The 22,433-nt window shown below is 35.0% G+C and overlaps 6 protein-coding genes and 2 non-coding genes across 9 annotated transcripts; 4 read left to right on the top strand and 4 right to left on the bottom strand.

The window, feature by feature from the left end:
* Positions 1-54: 54 nt before the first annotated feature.
* On the bottom strand, positions 55-3,944 carry LOC104740725 (V-type proton ATPase subunit B3). The gene is made up of 15 exons (XM_010461406.3): positions 3,713-3,944; positions 3,508-3,598; positions 3,109-3,164; positions 2,914-3,012; positions 2,718-2,777; positions 2,496-2,607; positions 2,200-2,411; positions 1,792-1,920; positions 1,544-1,681; positions 1,298-1,448; positions 1,126-1,208; positions 947-994; positions 802-855; positions 621-704; positions 55-522 (listed from the first exon to the last, which is right to left on the bottom strand). The coding sequence occupies exons 2-15, from the start codon at positions 3,557-3,559 to the stop codon at positions 337-339; spliced, it is 1,464 nt and encodes a 487-aa protein (XP_010459708.1). The 5' UTR covers positions 3,560-3,598; positions 3,713-3,944; the 3' UTR covers positions 55-336.
* Positions 3,945-3,987: 43 nt separating this feature from the next.
* TRNAK-CUU (transfer RNA lysine (anticodon CUU)) lies at positions 3,988-4,060 on the bottom strand. Its single transcript has one exon. It is a non-coding gene; the product is annotated as a tRNA-Lys (tRNA).
* A 1,295-nt stretch (positions 4,061-5,355) lies between these two features.
* LOC104740723 (F-box protein At1g20360) lies at positions 5,356-6,538 on the top strand. The gene is given in 2 exon segments (XM_010461405.3): positions 5,356-6,346; positions 6,348-6,538. Coding segments are annotated over 2 exon segments (948 nt in total). The 5' UTR covers positions 5,356-5,449; the 3' UTR covers positions 6,399-6,538.
* Positions 6,539-7,159: 621 nt separating this feature from the next.
* On the top strand, positions 7,160-10,735 carry LOC147927973 (putative F-box/kelch-repeat protein At1g20940). The gene has a single exon (XM_087483133.1). It carries the CDS (start codon positions 7,160-7,162, stop codon positions 8,291-8,293), a length of 1,134 nt encoding a protein of 377 aa, XP_087339259.1. The 3' UTR covers positions 8,294-10,735.
* On the bottom strand, positions 8,358-10,725 carry LOC104743410 (pentatricopeptide repeat-containing protein At1g20230). Its single transcript, XM_010464498.3, has one exon. It carries the CDS (start codon positions 10,706-10,708, stop codon positions 8,420-8,422), a length of 2,289 nt encoding a protein of 762 aa, XP_010462800.2. The 5' UTR covers positions 10,709-10,725; the 3' UTR covers positions 8,358-8,419.
* Positions 10,736-10,858: 123 nt separating the features above from the next.
* Positions 10,859-12,597, top strand: LOC104740722 (uncharacterized). Its single transcript, XM_010461404.3, has 4 exons — positions 10,859-11,197; positions 11,408-11,510; positions 11,697-11,858; positions 12,188-12,597. Exons 1-4 carry the CDS (start codon positions 10,917-10,919, stop codon positions 12,368-12,370), a joined length of 729 nt encoding a protein of 242 aa, XP_010459706.2. The 5' UTR covers positions 10,859-10,916; the 3' UTR covers positions 12,371-12,597.
* A 5,866-nt stretch (positions 12,598-18,463) lies between these two features.
* On the top strand, positions 18,464-22,014 carry LOC104740721 (uncharacterized). 2 transcript variants are annotated; one of them, XM_010461402.3, is made up of 11 exons: positions 18,464-18,755; positions 18,915-19,037; positions 19,305-19,385; positions 19,483-19,571; positions 19,708-19,782; positions 20,703-20,773; positions 20,862-20,930; positions 21,045-21,101; positions 21,227-21,283; positions 21,402-21,623; positions 21,711-22,014. In XM_010461402.3, exons 2-11 carry the CDS (start codon positions 18,915-18,917, stop codon positions 21,803-21,805), a joined length of 939 nt encoding a protein of 312 aa, XP_010459704.2. In that variant the 5' UTR covers positions 18,464-18,755; the 3' UTR covers positions 21,806-22,014. The 2 variants fall into 2 exon arrangements, with proteins under 2 accessions (XP_010459704.2, XP_010459705.2); XM_010461403.3 differs by lacking the exons at positions 21,045-21,101; positions 21,227-21,283 and having other exon boundaries at positions 18,515-18,755.
* A 347-nt stretch (positions 22,015-22,361) lies between these two features.
* On the bottom strand, positions 22,362-22,433 carry TRNAD-GUC (transfer RNA aspartic acid (anticodon GUC)). Its single transcript has one exon. It is a non-coding gene; the product is annotated as a tRNA-Asp (tRNA).

Raw genomic sequence — 22,433 nt, 5'->3', positions numbered from 1 at the left:
CCAAACTTATAAGAAATATTCAACAAATTTCACAAACGATAGCACATAAGATAATAAAAGTGAAGAAAGAAATTTATTACACAATAACAAAAAGACATGATTCACCAGTTTGGAAAACAGATGCAGCAGAAGGCTTATAAATAGCTTTTTGTACGAAGTTTCCCTACACAAACCTTTTATTATACAAACGAGAAACAAATAGAAAAAAATCGGAAATTCACAATTCTCTGAGTTTTTTTTGGTGTTTCACGCAATCAATCCTGTTTTCTTCTCTAGATATGATTTTAAGTTCCAAACAAGATGAGGATGGAGTAATAGTGAGGTTGTTTAAAAGGCTTAGTTTGTGGAGTCACGGCTGTAGAATTGATCAAGTGTCTTAGCGGGAATACGGTGAAGAAGCTCACGTGGGAAGATACGGAGCAGTGTCCATGCCAAGTCAAGCGACTGGAAGATGTTTCTTGTATCATATGCCCCTTGCATCACAAACTTCCTCTCAAACTTATCCAGAAACTCTAAATACAGCTACAAACACACAACACAATCAATTGTTGTAATGTGAGTAAATGTTGTTGTGAGTGTTTTGATATGAACACGAATATGATGAAGTCAGAGTAAGGTACCAGATCCTCAGAAGAAAGAGCTTCTTCTCCAACAACAGCTTTCATGGCTTGAACATCTTTCCCGATTGCATAATTTGCATACAGCTGAAAGTAAAGAGAATGTTGTCAACTGAAAATTCGATACTACCATATTAACATGTGAGCTACTCTCAGCAAGTAAGGTTCTATATAGATAGGGAACCTGGTTGGACACATCAGAATGATCTTTGCGAGTCATTCCTTCACCAATAGCACTCTGTAGAGGAATAATTATTAAGTTAATAAGTATAGATAGTATGTTGCAATCCATGTGAATCCATAAGGGTATAATCGAATTGCATCGCTACCTTCATTAATCGAGAAAGTGATGGAAGCACGTTAATGGGTGGATATATCTGTTTTAGGGAAGAACCAAGACAGAATCAGAGATCATTGTAAATGGATGGGAAACCTTTTTTTTGCTTAGGTAGATGTATTAGAAATAATACTAATGAGAGATCTGCAAAAAGAGTCAAGCTTATGGAACCTGTCTGTTGTGAAGTTGCCTATCAATATATATCTGACCCTCAGTAATGTAACCAGTAAGATCCGGAGTAGGGTGAGTGATATCTGAGGTTTAACAACAAGAGATATCATGAGCATTATTCAATCAAAAAACATATTTTGTGAAGAGAGTCGAAGAACAATATGATTTTTACCGTCATTAGGCATAGTCAGGATAGGGATTTGGGTAATGGAACCCTTTCTTCCTTCAATACGTCCTGCCCGCTCATAGATAGTTGCAAGATCTGTATACATATAACCCGGATATCCACGTCTTCCAGGAACTTCTTCTCGAGCAGCAGAAACCTAGAGTTGTCGTTTGTTATTTTTTTTTTTTAAAACCGAAATCAAGTTCTGTATCATAGGACAGACACAGAGAGGCCCGTGAAAAAAGTCATTACCTCACGAAGAGCATCTGCATAAGAACTCATGTCTGTCAATATAACAAGCACATGCTTCCCACATTCATAAGCCAAATATTCAGCGGTCGTAAGGGCAATTCGAGGAGTGATAATTCTCTCGATGGTTGGGTCATTGGCCTGTTCGAGTAAAAATGCAGATATCAGCTCAATCAATCACAGACAGATGTAATATAATAGTACTAAAAAAAGTAGGATAAGAAGTATAGAAATCACTAGTAGTAGGTTACCAGGTTCAGGAAAAGGGTAACTCTTTCCATCGATCCATTTTCTTCAAAATCACGCTTGAAGAACTGGGCTGTCTCCATGTTCACACCCATAGCTGCAAAAACAATTGCAAAATTGTCCTCTCCATGGTCCTGGACAAACGCAAGGGAAATAATGAGGGATTTTACAAGGCAGACAAAACAGCAGAGGAATTGAGAATCTGCTATATCGATCTTCACAAAAGTTGAGTATCAGAAAAGTAAATGACATCACAAAGTAGAACCCTTTACATGTACCACATATTCGTATATATAGTTAATCTCTCTATATTAGTTAGAAACTGAATGGGCATAGACAGGCACTTAGACTTCAGCATGATACTTGAATAACAAAAGTCCTTAAGTGGTGGTGGTGATGGAGCAAATGGTTACCTCCTGAATTAAGTTCTCAGTCTTTTCCAACCGCTTAACAAGACCAGCCTGACGACAAATTTGAGCAGCGATTTCATTATGTGGTAGACCAGCAGCAGAGAAAAGAGGAATCTTCTGTCCACGAGCAATGGAGTTCATGACATCAATGGTAGAAATCCCCGTTTGTATCATCTCTTCAGGGTAGGTTCTTTCACTGGGGTTGATTGAGCTTCCTATAAATATTATTCACCAGAACCATTAGAAACAAAAAAATAAAGGTTCTTTAGAGATCACACAATAAGGCAATCAACGCTCACCCGAAATATCCAGGTATGCCTCAGGCAAAATAGGAGGGCCATTATCAATTGGCTTTCCTGAGCCGTTAAATATGCGCCCAAGCATGTCCAATGATACAGGAGTTTTCAGTACCTGAAAACACACATCAATAACAGAAAAAGTTAAATAGGAAAAAGAAAAACTGTAAGCAAAGTATCTTTAGATTTCAGATAACTGCCACTAAAAGGCGTTATAGTAAACACCTCTCCAGTGAATTGCACGGTGGTAAATTTGTTGTCAATTCCAGATGTTCCTTCAAAAACCTGTACATGTATAAAATCATTGAGGAAAGTGACCTCTACAGCAAGCAAGTGTATAAAATACATTTTTACACCTGAGATTCAACAAAGTAGTTATATGCAGTATTCACGTCAAAAAGTAACACGGAATATCACTAACCTGGACAACAGCTTTCTCCCCATCAACCTCCAAGACCTGTCCACGTCTAGTGGATCCATCTCCTAAACGAATATTTACAATCTCCTGGTACTTTGGACCCTGATGTAACATACAGTTCAACATATATTTACAGTCAGTGTCCCTTGAAACAAAAAAAAAATCGATTGGAAGTGAAAGCTTCTAATGTTCTAATACCTTCACTTTGTCAAGGATGACCAAGGGTCCTGCAACCCCGGAGACAGTTCTGTACTCTACAATTTCAAAGATTCTCAAATCAGTCTCTTATAAGCTAAAAAATCACTATAGCATTCAGCGAACAATCACACGACTGAACAATCAAAAGTAAAGCAAGACAAACACTAGTCACTTACTAATCGACAACTTCAAATTCCAAAACTAGGCGAAATCAAAACTAAAGGTTAACATAGATCGATCGCATCGCTCAAATCTGAGATTCTTATTATGAAATGAAAAATTCGATAACGAAAACCAAAGCCAATAAATGTAGCAATCTCTCTAATCCGTTAGTCAACCAAACCAAACGTCGTATAGATGTGATCGAATAAAATGATCGGTGAGGATGAGGTGACTAACCCATTCCGATCTCCAGAGTTCCTTCCTCCATATCGATACTAGTCTCTCCCATTGTCACAGATCGATATCAAATCAAGCCGCTCCACAGTTCCTGGGGAAAAAGTCGCAACGCGCGCGAGGCGGGAACAAATCAATATACCTGAGAACAGTGAGTAAAAAAAAAAAAAGAAAAAGGATCGATCTGATGAAGAAATCACCACCGTACCTGAGAACGAAATGGATTCAAATCGAGAAGAGAGAAATGTTGTGATTTGATTTGATGATTGGTGGCTCTGTGTGAATTAAAACGTGGTTGAGGGATATATCTGACATCTCATTATTATTATTTTTTTTTTTTTGTCTTTTTCCTAATATTATTTATTTCCGTAGATATTCCTATCTTTGAGTTTCATAAAACTTTCTCAGATTAGATGCATTTCTTAAAAAAAAAACTCAACAATTATAAAATTAAACAATATAAATTTCAACATTATAACAATACGCCCACCGTGGGGCTCGAACCCACGACCACAAGGTTAAGAGCCTTGCGCTCTACCAACTGAGCTAGACGGGCTTCCGATGAATCATAATATTATTTATTATGTCTGTGATTTGATAACCTGAATTATTAATGTTGAGTTGTTTGATGTAACCACAATTGTAATAATATGATTTATTAATCTTACAAAAATTATTGACTGGTGATATTTTTTGCGGTTGATGTTGATGTATGTATTATTTAATTAATTCTAATTTAAAATACTTTGATAATTATGAGTATTAGTGAATACATTTAATAAAAGTATTATAAATAAAATATATAAATACTAAAATAGTTTTAATATACATAAAGTTAACTAAACTTCTTTGTTATTATATTGGAAATTAAAAAAATTAATTACATGCATTCCATAATATTTATAATCTTATCATATTTAGATCTATGCCTATTTCATATTAGATTATAATAAAAAAAAAATTTGGTAAAATATAATAAATTTAAAATAACTATAATTAAAATAAGTTATTAAATAAAATAAAAATAGTAAAAATTATTTTAATTGATATATCAATTAAATAAAAAATAAAAAGAATAAATTTTTGTATTATATAACTGTATTTTTGTTTTTCTAATTAAAAAATAGCTAACTCAACTTAGCACATCCTAAAGTCATGAAAATTTCCATAATGTTGAATAATGTTTTGAGTTAAATTTTGTACAAAAGACATAAGTCAAAATTGTACATCAACCATATCACATTGGAACTCAACCTCAATTTCAAAAAAAATTAGTTTTGTTCTTGATTGGTAACATTTTTTTAACTTAACTCATGTTACCAATCAGAACCATAAGAATAAAGCTTCTTTTCTTTTCCATGAATATATGGTAATTTCTTTAATTTCCTAGGATCTCAATCATCATTTATATATATACATGTTTTTTTTTAATAGGCCTCCAATTTTCTTTTAAATCTATGAGATTTTTTTTGAAAAGGATTTATACATATTTATTATGTGTGTAATAAAACCAATTATGAATTATGTACATGTCATTGAATTTGGAAGTGATAATTGTCCAATATATATCTTAATGATTTGATTAAATTCACCTATTCAACCTTCCTTCATTGTTGTTTAATTAATATTATTAACTTATTGATGACATGCTTCATATCAAAGACATAAAATCTGAAATTCTATTTCAAAATGTAATAGTTTTAATTCCTACTAGTAAAAATTGGTAATTTTAATGTTCTTGTATAATGGTGAGATATCTTTGCTTTCTCCATTAATAAAAATCAATTGTTACCCTTTTTCTTTGTGTACAAGCTATATAATTTCTTGTCTATATATATAACAACCTCATCGGTATGTAAATCATAAAAAAAAACGAAAATAATCGCATCAACAAGAAGCAAAACAGATTATTATAGGAGATTCTCACTTTGTTTCATCTCTCGCCATGATGAATGGTTTACCTTTCCATCTCCTAGACGAGATTCCCATCAAACTAGAACCCAAATCTCAGGCCATGATGCGATGCACGAATAAATATTTCCAATCGTATCTATCTAACCCCGAGAACTGCATTTTATGGGCCAGACCTAGTTTCTTTCACATTTCCATGCTTGGCTCGTATCATATCTTCTGCCAGCCTTTGGTCTCTTCTTCATGCGATTCTATGTCAATAGAAAAAGTATTACATGGGATGAATTTATTAAGGCGTGAGCCATATTACATCTTGGGATCATGCTCCGGCCTTGTCCTAGTACTATACATCGGTGGCCTCGTCATCGCAAATCCCTTAACAAAAAGGTTTCGAATCATCGATTACTCTAGGTCAAAGCTTATACCTACGTTTTGTCCAAAAAAAAAGCTTATACCTACGATAGTTGGTGATGATCCTACAAAGAGAAGGACGTGTGTCGGTTTCGCGGTAAATCGAAATCGAACCACCATGACATTCAAGATTGTCTGCATACTCCAGATGGAAAGAGTATACGGATTCGAGATCAGCGACGGAGACTCGTGGAGATTATCAGAAACAACCATCACCGCTAGATCAAACAGTCATCTCATGAGAATGAAACCAGTTTACTTGGACGGCACTCTTCACTGGTTGAGAGACGACGGGAGCATCGTAGCTTTTAATCCCGAGACAGAGCAAGCACGCTTCATCCCTTCCATATTCCATCGTGGAGAAGCGTATGCGCAGTTGCTTTTCGCGGAAGACAATAAGAACAATAGCTTGACCTTGTTATCACGGACGAAAAGAACAATCGCGGTTTACACACTACTCGGGGATTCAAAGTGGGCTCTCGCCAAGCAGATCAAGAACATGCCTATCGACGAAAGAGAGGGTTTCTTCTGGGACTTGGTTGCGTACGATGATGGCAAGTGTCTTGTGGTGAGGGATATTAAGAAGGGTACTTCAGAAAATGTGGTTTATGTGTGCGACATGGAAGCTAACAGCTGGAGAGTTTTGGGGCCAGCCGTATGTCGGTACGCTACCTTCCAAGACGTGTATAAGATTACGCCCTCTTTGTTCTTTGTCGAAGAGGATAAGCAGCATAAGGTGGTTGTAGCATCTAATGACAAACAGATCTCCTATCTAAATGTTATTATGGGACTCATTGATATAACCAACTAACCAAGTAAACATTCTCATGTTTTCCAAGCATTATGCACTACCATCAAATCCATTTCCCATTTATATATATGCGTTTAATGAGTATTTTTAATTTCTACTAAAAAAATTGGTAACTTTAATTTTCTTTTCTTATCTTGCTATTTAAATATCACTTGTTTCCCTTTTTCTGTCTGAATTTTCATAAAAATATTCTGGCAATCTAAAATACTATAAATATATAATATTTTGAAGTTTCATGATTTCATCAAAGTTTATTAAAAAGTTAAATTTCTATCTTAAAATCCATCAAAATGTAATAATTCTTTCTTCTACTACTTGGTAACTTTAATTTTCTTGTATTATGGTGAGATTGTCTTGCCTTTTTCCTGTAATGAAATTGATTTTTCTTTTCTTCTTTCTCTGCGTGTCAAGCTAAATTGGTTGTCTGTGGTTCGTAAATCATAAAAAATATATATACTCACATCAACTATCGAAGCAGAATTGCAGAAGTAATTAAGGAGATTCTCACTTTTACCTCTCATCATGAATGGTTTACCTTCGCATCTTCTCGACGAGATACTCTTCAAAGTGGAACCCAAATCACTGGCAATGATGCGATGCACGAATAAATATTTCCAATCTTGTATATCTGATCCCAAATTTGAAAAATACTCTGTCTGGACCAGATCAAGCTTGTTTCACCTTTCCTGCTTTGGCGCCACTTACATCTTTTGCTTGCCTTTGGCCTCTTCAAGAGATTCTATGTCACTAGGGAATGAGGCAAAACTGTCTAGAGAGCCATGTTACTTTTTTGGCTCCTGCTCCGGCCTTCTCCTACTATATATCGGTGGCCTCTTTGTCGTGAATCCCCTCACAAAGAGGTTTCGACTATTGGATCACTCCGGCTCAAAGTTTATGCCTGGTCGTAACGTTGTTGGTATGGAAAGAGCGATGTGCGTCGGTTTCACCGTAAATAGAAATCGTTCCACTAAGAGATTCAAGATTGTCTGCATACACGAGATGGAAACGGTGTACGCATTCGAGATCAGCGACGGATACTCTTGGAGATTATCGGAAACGACCATCACCACTAGCACAAAAAGTGATCTCATGGTGCATATGAAGCCTGTTTATTTAGACGACACTCTTCATTGGTTGAGAAACGATGGGAGCATCATAGCATTCAATCCTGATACAGAGCAAGCAAGCTTGATTCCTTGTATATTTCATCGAGAACCAGAGATGAAACTGTTGTTCGCAGCTGATGATAAGATAAATCGCCTGACCTTAGTATCGGGGACAAAAGAAGAAATTTCAGTTTACACACTAGTCGAGAATTCGAAATGGACCCTCGCCAGGCGGATCAAGAACATAACTATGAAGGAAACTGAGCTTGTATGCTGGAACATTGTTATGTACGACAGCAAGCATCTAGTATTGAGGGAGAAGAAGCATAGTTTAAAAGGTGTTGTTCATGTTTACGACATGGAAGTTAATAGTTGGGGAGTTTTAGGGTCAACCACACCTTGGTCAAGTCGCGTCCGAGGCTTCTATAAATTCACACCCTCCTTGTTCTTTGTCGAGGGGGATGAGCAGCAGAAGGTGATTGTAGCTTCTAATGACAGACGCGTTTCCAATCTAACTGCGTTTATGAGACTCATTGATACAACCAAGTAAACTATCTCATGTATAAACATTATGAACCAGATTTCTCCAACCTTTATGCACTACCATGATGAGCTTTTTAAAACAAACTGAAACACTTGTGTAGATAAAAGAATAGGAGACATGTTTCTTTTAGTATCACCAGAAATCTCCACAAGAACAAGATCCGTCTTTAAAATGATGAAACCTATTTGTATCTCTAACGAAAATTTCTCTACCTGCGTAACTCGATATAAATTTTATGACTGAATGACAGTCGCCGCATATCCTAAGGTTCTTTATGACCTGAAGAGGCGTACCGTCCGGTGTGTTCAGAAGACCGAAAACTACTGCTAGTTTCTCGCTGTGTCCCCATAACATCTGCTCTTGCTCTTGCTCCTCCACATCTTGCAGAGCAAAATCCAAATTTGGGCGGTGACCCGATTTCCTCATCTCTTCGCAAATTTCATCCATCTTCTCTGTTATTTGATCTATCTGCGGATGGGATTTGTCACCAGCTAGAAGCGTGTACACTTTGTTCTTTACTTGAATCCAGCTGCATCCCGGGTTCTTCTTCAGTCCCTGACTCTCCATCTTGTTTCTAATACTGTCTACTTCTGTCCACATGCCTTTAGCCGCATATATATTGGACAAAAGAACGTAAGTCCCTGGGTTTTCAGGTTCTAGATTGAAAAGCTTGTCTGCTGCAATTTCAGCTAAATCTACATTGTTTTGAAGCCTGCAAGAATTTAGCAAAGCTCCCCACACGCAAGAGTCTGGCTCAAAAGGCATCTCCTTTATCAAATCATACGCTTCTTGCAACTTGCCTGCACGTCCAAGAAGGTTTACCATGCAAGAATAATGTTCCAACCTTGGTTTAATCCCATATTCCTCTGACATCATGCTGAAATATTTCCATCCTTCATCTGTTAAACCTACTTGGCCACATGATGATAATAAACTTGTAAAGCTGATGAAATCAGGTTTTAACCTAGTTCTCACAAGAGATTCAAATATGCTCATGACTTCTTTGGCCTTCCCGTGCATAGAATATCCATTCAATAAAGAATTCCAGCAAACTAAGTTTTTTGTAGGCATCATATTGAAGACAATCTGAGACATGTTGATTCTTCCACACTTAGCATACATGTCAATAAGAGCACTCCCTACATGAACATCATCCGAAAGGTGAACCCTAACTGCAAATCCATGAGTAGATCTCCCGTGACCCAAAGCTGCTATATTTCCGCAAGCTGGAAGCATTGAAGGGATTGTTACACGGTTTGGCTTCACCCCTGCAACCTGCATTTCCCTAAACAGTTCCAAGGCTTCGATATCTTTCCCGTTCTGTGCACACCCAGCTATGATTGAAGTCCATGACACGACATTAAGATCCATCTTTTGTTCCTTGAACAGCTCAAACATCTCAAGTGCCTTGTCAACAAGACCATTTCGAGATAGCCCTGTAATGTACGCATTGCAAACCCCAGTCTCCATCATCTCAACTTCATCGAAAAGTTTTATGATTCCATAGACATTGCCAGACTTCCCATACATATCAATCATTGCACTGATGACACATTTATCCTTGAGTAGACCCTGTTTAATCACATATCCATGAATCAGCTTCCCCAAATTCAGCATCTCAGAGTCTCCAACTGAAGGAAGAACACTTGAAACCGTAACCTGATCTGGACAAAAACCCATATGATGCATCTTCTGGAACATTATCACTGCTTCCCTATGATACCCACTACGATTAAACCCACTAAGAACACCATTCCAAGACACAATATTAGGCTCAATACCTGATTTTTCCATCTCAGAGAAGATACGAACCACCTCCTCTAAGCAACCCTTTCGCGCATAGCCACAAAGCAAAGCACTGCAAGTCACAACATCTCTCCCAGACATTCTGTCGAACACTTTGCGTGCATCACCCATCCTACCACACCTCATGTACATATGAAACAAAGACCCCTGAACAAACGCATCCATATCCAACCCAGAAACACACGATACACAATGTATCTGCTTACCCAGATTAAAAGCAGATAACTCAGCACAAACCTTGAACAGATTCGGAAGAACATGAGTATCCGGAATCAACCCATGAGAGAACATCCGAGAAAACACTCCAATGGATTGAGAGAAAAGCTTGGATTTGGTTAAAGCGTATATAAGAGAAGAGAAAGAGTAAACACTAGGATCCAGAATCGATTGTAAGACGAGATCAGCATCGTCGAAGCAATTGTAGTTGGAGTATGAAGCAATGAGTTTGGCGGATATATAGCCATCGTTTTGAGCTCCGGATTTGAGTATACGAGCATGGGCTTGCGCCGTCTTCGATAACGAAGAAGACCAAAGAGATGAAGAAGATCCCAAGAACCCAACGATCGATTGAGGGATTTGCACTATCAGTGGAAGAACTTGTTTCGTTGTTGTCATTTTACTTAACTAAAAACTAAAATAAAATAATTATTCCCGCTTAACCTTTTTAATCACCTTCTACGTCACCAGATTCTTCCACGTCATCATAATCAGAAATCAACGGCTGAAGATGAAGGAGTAAATAGTATAATCTTGGCCGTTGAATCTATCTACTCCGAGATTTATAATCTCTTTCTCTTGAGAAATTTGATCTACAGAGAGAGCGATGAGGATGAGGATGAGGATGAGGATGATGATGATTCGAACGGGTATGGTGTTCGTTGTCTTCTTCGTTGGAGCTGTCGTACAAGCGCAGCTGATACCTCCGGTGAGGCGTGACGGATTCGTGTATCCACCGGGTCGGAAGATTGAACCGGATACGATACTTATCGAGGCGTATTTTGACCCGGTTTGCCCGGATTGTAGAGACGCTTGGGAGCCACTAAAGCTAGCGATTGATCACTATGGATCTCGCGTTGCTCTTGTTCTTCACCTCATTCCTTTGCCGTCAGTGTTTTATTTCTCTTCCTTTCAATTTCTTTTTTTGCTAGGTGTTGAGAGAGATTTTAGTAATTCGATGTTGAACTAAATCTATGCATGTTATAAATATTTGTGATGGACTCAATTGATAAGTAGTTTGAGGAAGTAGCAGATATCGTTTATGTTGCCATATCTGTTGTGTGATTGAAAGCTTTGGGGGTTTTGGATATTTTGCAGCTTCCATGACAATGCATTTGTAGCATCTCGGGCCTTACACATCGTCAATACCTTAAACGCCAATGCCACCTTTAACTTGCTGGGAGGGATCTTCAAGCATCAGGTCTGATTAGTGTATATAAAAAAAAAAAAAAAAAAAGCTTCAATTAAACAGAGAAAAATGTAAAATCCTGCGGTTCTGTTTTTTTCAAGTGAAAATGTTTATATGTGTACTCCATTTCTCGCCGTGTTTTATATGTTTGTTTGTGATCAGTACATGTGACTTCTTCATTGAAATTTGCTTCAACAGGCATTGTTTTACAACTCGCAAACACAACTCATGTCAAGACCTGCAGTTGTGGACAAATTAATCAAGCTTGGAACAGTTACATTGGGAAACTCATTTTATTCTCCTCTTAAATCTGGCTTCAGCAACTCAAAATCTGATCTTGCCACTAGGGTTTCCTTCAAGGTGAGATCCCTTGAGAGCTTTCCCCCCTTCTCAAATTTTAAATACTTAAAAGACATTTTCACTAGTCTAGGTATTTTAAGATTGTTTATTCGATTTTGTCCTCTGTATTTGTGCTCATATCGTCAATTGGATAAACCAAATGGAGTGATAGGGATCCTTCACTACATAGTCACCAGTCATATTGATCTACTAGTAGTGCAGTAGACGAATTTCGGGTTCCATAGCTTGAATTCTAGTAGCTTACCTTCTGTCATTACTCATTAGAGCTATCATTATAACAACTAGTGTCCACTCCATAATTTATTGTGTTGCTTTTGTTCTCATTGCAGTATAGCGTCTCAAGAGGAGTCTCTGCGACACCAACCTTCTACGTGAATGGGTTCGAGCTTCCTGGTGCTGGTTCTCCCAAAGATTATGAAGGATGGAGAGACACCATCGATCCTCTGCTTAAACCACAAGAAGCAGACATACGAGACACCTTCCTTTCATTCCTCACGCAATCATCTTATTAGTTGTAATTTCTATGCTGTGCCAAACTCCCACCTATATATATATATATATATATATATATTTGTACTTTTAGTCTAAAAAATCCAAGCATCAGTCTCATACATGTTCATATTACTTTTACTTTTACAAAATTGCATAGTCTAGTAAGATTCTCCTAGAAGTCGTGTGTATGTGATACTATTTTACTTTTTACAAAAATATTTAGTAAAAAAGGTGGTTTGTACTTGTAGTAGCGCAATGTGCAGCAAGTAAAAGGGAAGCGATAGAGATTCAATATTTTTCATTTGCTCTATCTTTTTACTGATTGACTAAGGAGGAGGAGGAGTAATGTGTATGTGGAACAATTTAGATGAAAAAAAAATAATTTTAGTAATTTTAAAAATATATGAAAAGTGGTTTCTAATGGCACAAAAAGTTTTAAGTCTCAAATCCAACATTCCAACTATTGTTTGGTCTTTAGCATTGGTAACCCGAGAGTAGTAGCTAGGTGAGATGTAGTTAGTCATCAGTCCGATTTGCTATGTTTTCTCTTTTACACAATGTGGAATTTCTTTAGCCCACCCAAAAAACTAAAAAGAAGAAGAGAAAAAAAAAAAAACAGATTTCTAGTGACACTATATATATAAAATGCGATATTGTTGGTGTCAAAAAGCTTCTGAAAAATAACTTTAAACGGATCTTGATCAGGGTACCAAAAGACTATAACCGAGCCAAAACTGTCTGCATTCATTCTGCAAACTATGGCTAGGTTTTTATCACCGGAATTGAGATATACATAAATGAAGTTGAAAGTAAAGAGAAAGAGAAACCACATAGTTCAAAAATTGTATAGATAAGGTGAACTTTTGAAAAGTTACCATAGGAAAGTTTTAGAAAATAAACAATTTATTGATTTATATAATAATAAGCATCATAATGTTCTTAAATTATATAGACTGACCAAGGGAATAGGTTTCCCTGAATCAACAAGAGAAAATATCTATTTACAACATCAACAAAATTATTTATTAATCTTTATATATACATTTTTGGAGACATTTATAAAATAAATCTTAAGTTCACACCTATTTACAAAGAATGCCATTGACATTAAATATTTTTTAATTTATAATTTACTATTTATTAAAATATGATAAAGTTTCCGATTTTTGATTAAAATCATGCTTTCAATACAAAATCAGTGGTAATATACGATTCTTTTCCAAAATTTTTGCTCCATTTAATTACATATTTATTTCTATATACGATTATCCTAAAATATCTTACCTACATATATGATTTATATATATGGCAATCAGATCTTTATTACTCTTCTTATTTTCTCTGATCAGATCTTCCCATATATTGCTAAGACTCGGCGCCAAACAAACAATCGACATTAGTTTACTTTCGAAATATCTGCAGAAAAGGAAACCAATATTAGATCTTCCCATATATTGCTAAGGCTTGGTTTCAAATTCTGTTTTATTCATTTTTTAGAAATTGTAATATATTGTCACAATGAACGTTACTAGCATATTACAAACATATTCTATTATATATGTTTAAACCAATTAATTTAGTTTCAAAACTGTTATTTGGTGAAGATGTTATCAACTTGATCATCAAGATTTTAGCTCTTACTAACCCAAAACCCTCTCAAAATACTATAAATAAGTCTCAGCATCTAAGCTAACCAAACACGATAAACACTTCCTCTATAGCAAAAGCAAGCAAAATTTAATTACTCTAATGACAATTTTTTATCATCTTCGTCTGAATTACATTTTATCGTCTATAATATTGTTTTGTTAATCTTTGTTACTTTATGATAATTTTTGTTTTTAGTTCTAATTTTTATGTTTGTGTAGCAATCGAGTTATAAAGATCATGTATCCACCTAATTATGCTTTCTTAATCCTAAAGTTTGTTACTATCAGGGATAAACGGAGGTACTAACCTTTTTCATGTGTCCTATATGAAATCGAACGTTGCTTCTTCATTAAACGCTCCTATCTGAATCATTAATTTAGAAGTTATCACTTGCGACAATGTTTTGCTCCTGCTTGAGAACATATTATCAATCTCTTCTTGAACTAACTTTCAAACTCTGTAATTATATTAATAATTGATGTTAGTAATTTACCATGTTCATAACAAGATTATATATTAGAGCAAGTGGTAATATTATTTATAACAAGATTATACATTATAACAAAAACGAAATCAGAGCAAGTGGTAATATTATTTTCCGGCAGAGTATCATTTAGTGGTAGTGGTAATTATAAACGGTGTTGATTTTTATTTTAGATAATTGGGTTCTTAACGGTGACAGATATCTTATTTATCTACGGTAGTGGTGGTGGTTTTATTCGTGATGGTATATGGAAATCATAATAATTCCTTTTATTATAATTTTTATTTTTGATTGCCTATGATTCTTTCCAAGAACAAGTTTTAATTCATTACTCCTATAAGATTGAATTAAAATAAATGGAAGTGAAAGGATAACAAGATTTTTTTTTCCGTGAATAGTTCTCTAGCCATTTTTTATTTAGTTTATTTGATTTCCTATTTTATCTTTAATTTAATATTTTCAATGAAACTAATATAATTAGTAGATATGAAGTTTCAAATTTTTGTAATTCTATAACTTAGAAAATGACTATTTTTAATGATGTTTTTTTTTTTCAAGGAGTGTAGGTTCAAAAAAATCTTTTAACATATTTTTCTAATCAAACATTGATAAAATTATCTCATTTTATTTTAACTAATAACAATAATATACGTGCATATGATTTGTTTAAAATTATATCATTCTGCATATATAAAAGAAAATTGTTGATTACGGATTATAACCAATGATAAAACTAAATATATATAAAAACAAATAAATGCAACTTAATTTTTATATATTTTAATTTAGTAAATATATTCCTGCGGTGTACCATGGGTGAATATCTAGTTATCTCCTATATATCTATCTTAACATTTTTGAAATACATTTTTGTGTCATCCTCTCTTATCTTTGTATCCAAACAAGTCTCAACTAACATCTACACAATCCTTACAACCAAACACAATCATTTCCTTATTTGATAATATTAATTTCCTAAAATATATCTATCTAATTTAAATCAATATGTTAGATTAAAATATAATTCTCCTTTTATTTTTATTTAATCTTATATTTAATTATTTTAATTACTATTTAATACATAAAGTTAATAAAATTTTAGAGTTTTTTCTGGATATAATGTGATTTGAATTTTTATAAACGGATATATATATTAAAAATTGTCTTAGGATATTTGTAACCAAACAAGTATATCAACATATAGAGCTCGGAATACATTTTTGGAGTACAATAGGGTGTCATCACTTTTTGCCAACTTCGGTCGGGTTTTTAACTAAAATTATAACCAATTCAATTATCCGGATCCTCCTTAAGATTGCCGAATATTTTGGGCTGGTTTTTAATCTATAGCATACATATTTAGATCCAATTAATGCCAATTAATGCCCATTGTATCTTAGGAAAGATCTAATTTGCATGCCGAATTTTTAGGACCGAGTTTGATAAAAAGAATTGATAACCCAAATTATGTAATCACATCCTCTTAATCACATCTCTATAATATAGCAACTAATTCAAAATAAATACATCTTAGGAAATATCTAATTTGCGTTTAATAAACGATTACATATTTGGTAAAATCTTATTAGCTTTAAATGTACACTATTAATCCAATAATATCAATTGAGAATCATAATAAGAATATGCCAGATCATTCATTTCTAAATCATAACTAACAAATCGTAAAATGTATATTCTCAACTTGTGAATCAAGAGTTTCTACAAAACTCTACCTACAACCGTTAACAGTATATATATCAACAAAGTAATAGACTCGTGGTGTATCACAGGGTAAAACCTAGTTAATAGAGAAACATTCTCAAGAAAATGTTGATGTGTCGTCGATAGAAAGTTCAAGACACCAATGAATTTATTGCTTTCATTTTTATGGATATTTACATATAACTACTATTGAGTGATTAAGGAATATTCATTTTCAATTAATTAAAAAAATCAAACATATCAATTTTAAAATATACTTTAATCATTTTTATAACATATTTAATTATTATAACATTATTAGATCTAAAAAATTTTCAAAACCCGAATTTATTCTCCTATTAAAAAAAACTGATTACTATTCACATATTTAAAATTTACAAAATAAAATTATCCCAATAATCATTATTATATGATTTATTTAATGTTGTTGGTATAATATTTCACGGGTGAAACATATTCTTACACCAAAAAAGTTTAAACAAAATAATTTTTTTTTGCACAGATCGAAGAAAGAATGATATATATTTAGTTGATACATAGTACAAGTTTGATCTAAACATATTCTCATGGGTTATATATTTTGTTTTTACACAAACAAATTTTAGATCCTCAAAAATAACTTTAATTATAACACTAATTTTATCTGTATAGATTTATGTGCGGATTGTTACCTAATATATATAGATAAATGATATTTGGATGCTGTTGCACTGTTTCTTTGCCACACTCTCTCTCTACTGCTGCAGCTGGAAGCCAAACTCGAAATCGTCCCATACATCATTAGTGCCCTTCAACCACTCAACCCATCAAAGCTCTCATCATCCATATTCCATCATCATATCTCGGCTATATAAGCAGAGTCTGGGGTCACCAACTCAAAACATCATGTCTCGGCTATATAAGCAGAATTTACAATGAAGTGGTTTCTGATAGCCTACAAGTTTTAAAAACTCATATCATCCAAAATATCTATTCTTTGGTCTTAGCTAAGCTTTGCTTTAGTGCTCGTTTGATTCTACCTAGGTAATATACTTAGTGGTCGTTTGGTCTTATTTAGCGTCGGTAATCTGATCCTAATGGTTAGGTGACCTTTTTTCTTATGTACTAGGTGGTAGCATGTGCCTTATTAGGGTTATTACATAATTGCTATTTTATTTTGAAAATAACATAAATTAACATGTTATTATTATTTTAGTTTTTTTTGTGTACATTAAAATATTTTACTTATGTTTTGCTTATATTTTACATAGATTTTAATTATTTTTTGTTAATATACTTTTTCATATTAAAAATATATGTGAACTTGTCATATTGGACCATAAGGTTATATATTTGTTAAACCGTCTTAGATTTGTTACCATTTTAGCAATAAATCTAATATATTGTATTTGATAATAATATCGTGCATCTTAAATGTTTGAATTTTCGGGGTTTTATTATGTTTTAAATTATAAGCAGATCAATATATGAATTTAAATTACAACGTTTTAGAATTTATTGACCTAGGTAAATGAACCACAATAAATAGACTGCTTAAACCACACGAAGTAGACATACGAGACACCTTCCTTTCAGTCCTCACGCAGTCATCTTATTAGTTGTAATTTCTATGTTGTGCCAAACTCCCACCTATATATATATATATATATTTGTGTACTTACACAAATATAATAGAGATTTTTATAATAGAGGTGAGTTTTACTCCAACCCATTTATATTCTCACCTCTAATTTAATCTAATTTAGACATTTTTCTCTATTATAGAGAAAAAAATAGAAGACCATTGGAGCATCTTGGTGATACAAATAGAGAGTGTCTAGATTAGATTAATTTTTTAAAAAAAAAGTTATAATAGAGTTGAAACCAATAGAAAAATAACAGATAAATTTGAGAGGGTCTTAAAGATGTCTTCATGTCTTAATGTAATACTTTTCTAATATAAATTTAAGACATCTTTGGAGAGAGAGAAGAAAATGTATTAGAGACACTAATAGTATATGTTATAGTCTAAAAAATCCAGAAGCATCAATCTCTATTGTTATATTGTATGTTTCCAACCGTCTTAATTTGCAGCTTAAGGTATAATAAACATACAAGATTCTTCAAAATGCTACTCATGTTTTGTATAGTTCAAGTAATCATAAACTAATTTTATAATGCATTAACCATAAGTTTTCTGTTTGTAACTGAAGATGAAAAAAAAAAGAATGAGAGAGAGGGTGGAGAAAAGATATCCATGGTTATCGCTGGTCTTCTTATCCTCGGTTCGAATTGAACCGGTTTAAAAAAAAAAAAAAAAAATCAATTAGGGCAGTTCACTGGTGCATGGGTGTGTGGAAGAGAGGTTGTGCGGCTGTTATATATTAGAGAGGCGCCTGCAAACAACCGTCTCTTTAGGGCGTACCCCAAACTAAACAAACAAAAAAACCGAAACGAAACAGTATATTAAAATCTCTCGTCCAATTCCTTGGGCGAACACCAAACAGTTATCCCTTATCCAAAATCTTCTAGGGTTTCTTCGGAAGATCTAACCAGAACAGTCGAACAAGGTAAGCATTGAAGCAAATTTACTGGATAGATTCTAAGTTTTTTTTTTAAAAACCCCTGTTTCTAATCGTGTGGATTGAACGAGTAACCCTAGTTTTCCATCGCTGGTTTTTTTGTATTCTGATTTTGTATTTGCTTTCGGTGGGGGTTTTTGTTTCCAGATGGATAGGTACAAGAGAGTAGAGAAGCCTAAGGCTGATACACCAATTGCTGAGAATGAGATTCGTATCACCAGTATGGGTAGGGCACGGAACTACATCACCTATGCGATGGCTCTTCTTCAGGTAATTGTGTTTCCTCGCTGAATCTGTTTTGGTTTTGAATATTTCTTCGACAGTAGAGTAATTTCCTTTGGATTTGGTTTGATATTCATAGTGTATAGAAGAGATTCTGGTATTATATATGTTCTTGTAGATGGTCTGTATAATACATTCAATTGGAAGTTCAAAATCGAGATTTTTCCGGCTTGGGAGTGGATGCATGTTTGTGCTTTTGATCAATTTCATACGTTTAAATTTTAATAATAGGAGTTGTGTTGTTATTTCTAACAGGAGAAAAAATCGAATGAAGTTATCTTCAAGGCTATGGGAAGAGCTATCAACAAGAGTGTGACCATTGTTGAGCTTATTAAGGTATTTTTTTCTTTTGGGGTTTTAGTCTGTTTGTTGCTTGTAGAGAGGGGAGTTCCATTGTTTTCTGAGACTTTTGTTGTGATTGTTGTTGATGCAGAGAAGGATTCCTGGTCTTCATCAGATCACATCTATTGGATCCACGGACATTAAAGATATGTATGAACCTACAGAGGAAGGCCTTCTTCCGTAAGTGGTCAACTAGACTTTAGTATCAATTTTATTGTTTTCATTGTGCTGCGGGTACTCACTTCTCCATGTTGTATTATTAATTTTGTTACCTCGACTTGTTATTTATTAAACCTTAACTTTTTTTCCCCTGAAGAATTGAGACCACAAGGCATGTGTCGATGATTACCATAACACTTTCGACTGAAGAGTTGAACACATCCTCAGTTGGGTGAGTTTCTAGATCCATTCTCTTATCTGGGGATATTTTGTTCTTTGTGTCTCAAAGCAGTTGTCTGTCTCGAGAGGTACATTGTCTCCAATGCTCTTGGTTTTAAATCGCGCAAAGCGCACTGTGGCACAAACATCCTGTTAATGTGCCATACACCATGGCGCATGCGGCGCATCGCAACATGGATATGAGGCGCTTGATGTTTAAAAGAAAGAAAATAAGAGGTTTTCTGCTGAAACTTATTAAAACTTTAGAATAAACTAGCATAAAACAATCCAATCCATCTCAAAAGAAACTAAGAAAGTTAAAACAAAAAAAAACAGAGATAGTTCTTAAACCCAGTAAACCACTAAGGCTCTAATCGAATTGAGTATTCTCAAACTCATAGTCATCACGATCCAAAATAGTATCTTGAAAGAGCTCTCCTCCACCAATACAAGTATACAACAGTTTCGATTAGTAGATGATTACTTTTTGCAGTAGTTGTAGACGTGTAGTAAAGCCGATTGACGTCTTCACGTTTAGGACTCGTGAATGAAAGAGATGAGGAGACTAAATAAACTAGGGTTTTCGTATATAATGGGTGAAAAAAATGATCAAATCAAAGATTTTTGATTACATAAAATCAATAATGAAAGATATTATTCAGAAAATCAAATATACGTTTGATTTATAAGTAAACTACTATATTATAGAATGATTTTTTACCTTTGAGCCATAAACCATGTCGCGCTCGCCATACGTAATGGTCGCATCGACTATGGCTCATCGTTTCGCTCGCATCATGGATATCGCCTTGCCATAGTGTCCTGTTTCCCTCATCTCCTCACAGCAGTGCGCAACGCGCCATGGCGCCCCACAAGCGCGCTTTTTAAAACCAAGCCAATGCTAATACTATATCTTATTAAATGATGGTACAGGTACCAGTGTCCCATTCCTATTGAGATGGTGAAGCCATTAGCTGAGGTTGAGGTTGACTATGAAGGACGAGGTATTTATAGTTTCACTCGTAATGAACTTTTTCCAAGCTTCTATCCCTGCTGTCCTTTTTAAGTTACTAATTTAGCTCTCTTTTGTAGAGGGATCTCCTAGAGGCAGAGGAGGAGGAAGAGGTAGAGGAGGAAGAGGTAGGGGAAGAGGCGGCAGAGGTAGGATTAGTTTTGCAATTTTTCTTGTAATATCTTAGTTTCACCGTAGCTTTTGCATGGGTTTGTGGATAAGAGTTTGCGTGGATTGTGCTAACTCCTTTTTGGACTTACCAGGTAATGGATATGTGAATGCTGAGTATGATGATGGAGGAAGGGGAAGAGGTGGCAGAGGTAGCACATCTTCAGCAATTTTTCCTTACCAAATCCTATTTTCACTCTCTCTTTTTTGCATGTGATTTGTGGATAAGGGTTTGACTGTATTGTGCTATTTCTTAATTTTTTTCCGAATTTACCAGGAAGCGGATATGCGAACAATGAGTATGATGATGGAGGAAGGGGACGAGGCGGCAGAGGTAGGATTGCCTTTAGAAATTTTCTTTCCAAATCTTAGTTTCACCTTAGCATTTTTGCTTGTGATTTGTGGACAAGGGTTTGATTGGATTGTGCTCTTTCTTCTTTCGTAATTGCCAGGAAACGGGTATGTGAACAATGAGTATGACGATGGTGGTAGGGAGCAGGACCGGTCATATGGCAGAGGACGGGGGCGTGGGAGAGGAGGACGTGGTGGTCGTGGAAGAGGAGGTTACAATGGTCCCCCAGCTCACTATGAAGCTCAACAAGATGGTCCTCCAGCAGAATATGGATACAATCATGGTGCTCCAGCAGAGTACCCTCCTCCACCTCAGGGTCGTGGTATGTTTATACACTATTGTTTTCTCAATACACAATGTTGACTGACTTATGTCATTAGTTCTTAAGGTTTAAAACTTGTTGGAACAGGACGTGGCCGTGGAAGGGGAGGAGGCCGTGGAAGAGGAGGAGGCCGTGGTGGATTCAACAGATCAAATGGAGCACCAATTCAGGCTGCTGCTTGAGTGACCAGGGTCATTGAATGGACTTGGGTCGTTTCTACATTCTCATGTTTTTTTGTCTCCTTTTCGTCAAAACAACTTATTGCCGTAGAATAATCTCTCGTTCATGTTGCCGTTTAAGTTATATATATGTTCATTTATTTATGGACGCCGTCTTGGATGATTCCAGTTTTTGTTCCTTCTAATTTCTATCAGTTTTCTAGTTTTGTCTCTGTTTCGAGTGTTGGATAAGTTTATGGTATATGTTTCATACGCAAGAGACATGGATACAGCTCGCAAATTACACACAATCGGACAAGAAGTGATCTATATCTTCAACTTTCTGGCATTGCATTTTCCATTGGTATTGTATTGGTATTATATTTTAACAACAGAAAAAGATTACAAATTTAGAAGTAACATCATAAGCATTAAAAAAAAAAAATGTAACTCCAACGTATATTGAAACCAAAAAGAAAAAATTACCCACAGCTTGCGCCGGTTGTGTTTTGGGCCTACTCAAAGAAGAAGGCCCACGGAATAACCGAATAAGTCAGGTCCAATTATCAAAAAAAGTTATCGCCGTTGCCGGGGATCGAACCCGGGTCACCCGCGTGACAGGCGGGAATACTTACCACTATACTACAACGAC

Source organism: Camelina sativa, chromosome 14 (genome assembly GCF_030686135.1).
Source record: "Camelina sativa cultivar CO46 ecotype springtype chromosome 14, ASM3068613v1".
NCBI lineage: Eukaryota > Viridiplantae > Streptophyta > Magnoliopsida > Brassicales > Brassicaceae > Camelina > Camelina sativa.
The sequence above is the reverse complement of the archived record's forward strand: the minus strand, read 5'-3'. Positions and strand labels throughout refer to the sequence as shown.

Bases quoted from the DNA above. Each gene is read 5' to 3' on its own strand.
- LOC104740725 (XM_010461406.3), bottom strand. From the start codon at position 3,559: ATGGGAGAGACTAGTATCGATATGGAGGAAGGAACTCTGGAGATCGGA. The intron at 2,608-2,717 runs GTGTTTACTATA...GTGTGTTTTCAG, and splicing joins CCGTGCAATTCACTGGAGAG to GTACTGAAAACTCCTGTATC. The intron at 1,449-1,543 runs GTAATGACTTTT...CGACAACTCTAG, and splicing joins ATGCAGATGCTCTTCGTGAG to GTTTCTGCTGCTCGAGAAGA.
- LOC147927973 (XM_087483133.1), top strand. From the start codon at position 7,160: ATGAATGGTTTACCTTCGCATCTTCTCGACGAGATACTCTTCAAAGTG.
- LOC104743410 (XM_010464498.3), bottom strand. From the start codon at position 10,708: ATGACAACAACGAAACAAGTTCTTCCACTGATAGTGCAAATCCCTCAA.
- LOC104740722 (XM_010461404.3), top strand. From the start codon at position 10,917: ATGAGGATGAGGATGAGGATGAGGATGATGATGATTCGAACGGGTATG. The intron at 11,511-11,696 runs GTCTGATTAGTG...TTGCTTCAACAG, and splicing joins GAGGGATCTTCAAGCATCAG to GCATTGTTTTACAACTCGCA. The intron at 11,859-12,187 runs GTGAGATCCCTT...TTCTCATTGCAG, and splicing joins CCACTAGGGTTTCCTTCAAG to TATAGCGTCTCAAGAGGAGT.
- LOC104740721 (XM_010461402.3), top strand. From the start codon at position 18,915: ATGGATAGGTACAAGAGAGTAGAGAAGCCTAAGGCTGATACACCAATT. The intron at 21,102-21,226 runs GTAGCACATCTT...CGAATTTACCAG, and splicing joins AAGGGGAAGAGGTGGCAGAG to GAAGCGGATATGCGAACAAT. The intron at 21,284-21,401 runs GTAGGATTGCCT...CGTAATTGCCAG, and splicing joins AAGGGGACGAGGCGGCAGAG to GAAACGGGTATGTGAACAAT.